This window comes from Olea europaea, chromosome 12 (genome assembly GCF_002742605.1).
Source record: "Olea europaea var. sylvestris chromosome 12, O_europaea_v1, whole genome shotgun sequence".
In the NCBI taxonomy this organism is placed as follows: Eukaryota; Viridiplantae; Streptophyta; class Magnoliopsida; order Lamiales; family Oleaceae; genus Olea; species Olea europaea.
Genome location: NC_036248.1, coordinates 13286633 through 13289397, shown reverse-complemented (window position 1 = coordinate 13289397; position 2765 = coordinate 13286633). Strand labels below are relative to the sequence as shown.

The window sequence follows — 2765 nt, the reverse complement described above, 5'->3', positions numbered from 1 at the left end:
AGCTGGAGGGGGTGCTGGAGGTGGAAAAGGGGGTGGTGAAGGTGGAGGATTTGGGGGAGGAGCTGGCGGTGGGGGTGGAAAAGGCGGTGGTGTTGGCGGAGGCGTAGGAGGAGGTGAAGGTGGTGGCAAAGGTGGTGGAGTTGGTGGTGGTGTTGGAGGTGGAAAAGGTGGTGGTGTTGGTGGAGGTGGAGGAGTTGGTGGTGGCGGTGGAGTTGGGGGAGGAGTCGGTGGTGGTTCTGGTGGGGGTGTTGGAGGTGGAAAAGGCGGTGGTGCTGCTGGAGGTGGAGGAGTTGGTGGTGGAGGTGGCAAAGGGGGAGGAATTGGTGGTGGCGGTGGAGTTGGTGGTGGAGTCGGCGGTGGTACTGGTGGGGGTGTTGGAGGTGGAAAAGGCGGTGGTGTAGGAGGTGGTGGAGGAGTCGGTGGAGTTGGGGGAGGAGTCGGTGGTGGTGCTGGAGGTGGAGTTGGTGGAGGAGCCGGTGGTGGTGGTGGAAAAGGTGGTGGCATTGGCGGAGGCATAGGAGGTGGTTTTGGTGGAGGTGCAGGAGGTGGAGTTGGAGGAGGAGCTGGTGGCGGTGGAGGCGCTGGAGGCGGAACAGGCGGTGGTATTGGTGGAGGCAATGGAGGTGGTGGTCTTGGTGGGGGAGCTGGTGGTGGGGGAGGTGGAACAGGCGGTGGTATTGGTGGAGGAAATGGAGGTGGTGGTCTTGGTGGGGGAGCAGGAGGTGGAGCTGGTGGTGGGGGAGGCGGAGGTCATGGTGGCGGCATATAATCTCATATCATCTCTCACGACCAATAACATGCAAGTAGTTTAGCATCTATGTAGTATGAATGCATGGGCATGCGTTTTAACTCCTGCATGTATCCATATTGCTAATAAATAAAGAGAATAATTCAAGTATTTGAAATATTGGTTGAATCAAAGGTTCCGTCATTTTTTTCCCTTCATACTGCAAGGATCTACAATATTTTATATTTGCTAGGTACGAGCCAAGAGTTAATGTTTGGGAGAAGGGGGAGTGGGGGGATGTAATGTACGAATAAAATTAAAAAAATAATCCACTAACAACATTCTAATCACTTATCTAACAATTAAAAAATATTATAACTAGTTAACAATTCGACACCAAATCAAGAATTCTAATAAACTCATACTCCAATATAAAATATAATTCAAGATGATAAAGGTCAAACGAAATACCTGCTTAGTGCTTATATAGTTCGTTGTTGAAAAAATGAACGAAGGAATTAGATGAATTATTAAACTTGATTTGATGCTTTAAAAACAAATCAATCAAGATATGAATGAAAAAAAAAACAAATCGATCAAATGCCTGTAAAAAAAGTATAACCATAAACATAACATAGCAAAAATCATCACAATATGTCATAAAAATTAAAATTGTAGCATAAAAATATAACCATAAATATAATATAAATAAAAAATCATCAAACACATTACACATAGCAAAAAATTAGCACATTAGGATATGAATGAAAAATAAAATAAAATAAGAAGTTATTTTGATATAAGTACTTAAAAGGCCACGATTACTAACAAATAATCGATAGAAACTAGTTGTTGGCTGAAAATGGGGTTCAAATTGAAGGAGTTGTTGACCGAAACTCTTCAAACTTCAGATGTTTTTCCTTGTTTGTGGTCGACAGCTCTTTGGTGAGATACTAGTTAGGGAAAAGAATAGAAAAATTAGGGATTAGGGTTATTCAAAGATTTGGGAATATTTGTCTTTCAAAATTCTCAATTGAGTCCGACGGGAATGGTGGAAAGAAGAAGAGATATTTGTTGTATAATTGGGAATGGGCTGTTGGGTATTAAAACAAATTTTTGGGCCAAGTATTAAAATTAGAAATTGATTTTACAACTTGGGGTGGGCTAGTTAATGGTTAGTGGGCTAATGGATTCAAATTAAAATATGAGAAAATTACCTAGAAACCTATATTTAAAGACTAATTTTTTTTATTTTTTTTAAAAAGAAGTTTAAATTTCATTTTAAAAATCATGTGATAATTATATTTAATAAAGGGCCCGTCTGGTAGAGATTATTACTCCACAAGAATTGATTTTCCAGTCACATCACAATGGCCCACTGTCAGGCAACAACGTGCATGACCTTGTAAAAATTTGCCAAAGTGACCATTTTGTCCTGGAGTTCATTATTTATCTTTCCTCATTTTGTCATGTAAATTGACCGAGAATTTTGCAGTCATTATGACATCCACTCAATTCCCAACCACAACAATGTGGTGCATGGGCCCACATAATTTGACTAAAAGCAAAAAAAAAAAAGAAAAAAAAAGACCATAATTTGACCAAAAGCAAAAAAAACATGACAAAAATTGAAACAAATTGATAATGCACAACAGAATCGCTCTCTTCCCCACCCCATTTACTAATTTTTGTGCAATATCTTTACGATTTAAATCGTGTAAAAAAATTTGTGCAATACCCTTAAGAAAAAAAGGAAAAAATTGATCTCATACTTAAAAAAATATATAAATAAGGAGGAAAAAAAATTTAGATCATTCGATATGTCTATAATATAGATCTCGAAATGAACTTCGAGAGAATATAAAAGATCTATGTATTTGACTATCGTACAATCGTCGATAAATTTTTAAAGTTAGCTTGTTATCGAAATTCTTAATTTTTTTAATGATGTTTCTAGATAAAAAAAATTTTAATTTATAAGGAAATTTTCTAAATGACGTCAAAATTTTTATTAGATTATTTAAAAAATTAATTGATC

At 38.3% G+C, this 2765-nt stretch overlaps 2 protein-coding genes across 2 annotated transcripts in view; both read right to left on the bottom strand.

Annotated features, from left to right (window-relative positions):
* LOC111406632 (basic proline-rich protein-like) overlaps positions 1 to 750 on the bottom strand; it is a gene marked incomplete at its 5' end in the record, with an annotated part of 3714 nt that extends 2964 nt beyond the window's left edge. Inside the window, one exon of the mRNA XM_023036021.1 lies at positions 4 to 750. Within this exon, the coding sequence (XP_022891789.1) occupies positions 4 to 750 (747 nt within the window). The remainder of the gene's footprint in view (positions 1 to 3) is intronic.
* A 573-nt stretch (positions 751 to 1323) lies between these two features.
* The window catches only part of LOC111406631, a 3166-nt gene continuing 1724 nt past the window's right edge, over positions 1324 to 2765 (bottom strand). The window contains exon 4 of the mRNA XM_023036020.1: positions 1324 to 1331. Coding sequence (XP_022891788.1) covers positions 1324 to 1331 — 8 coding nt within the window. The remainder of the gene's footprint in view (positions 1332 to 2765) is intronic.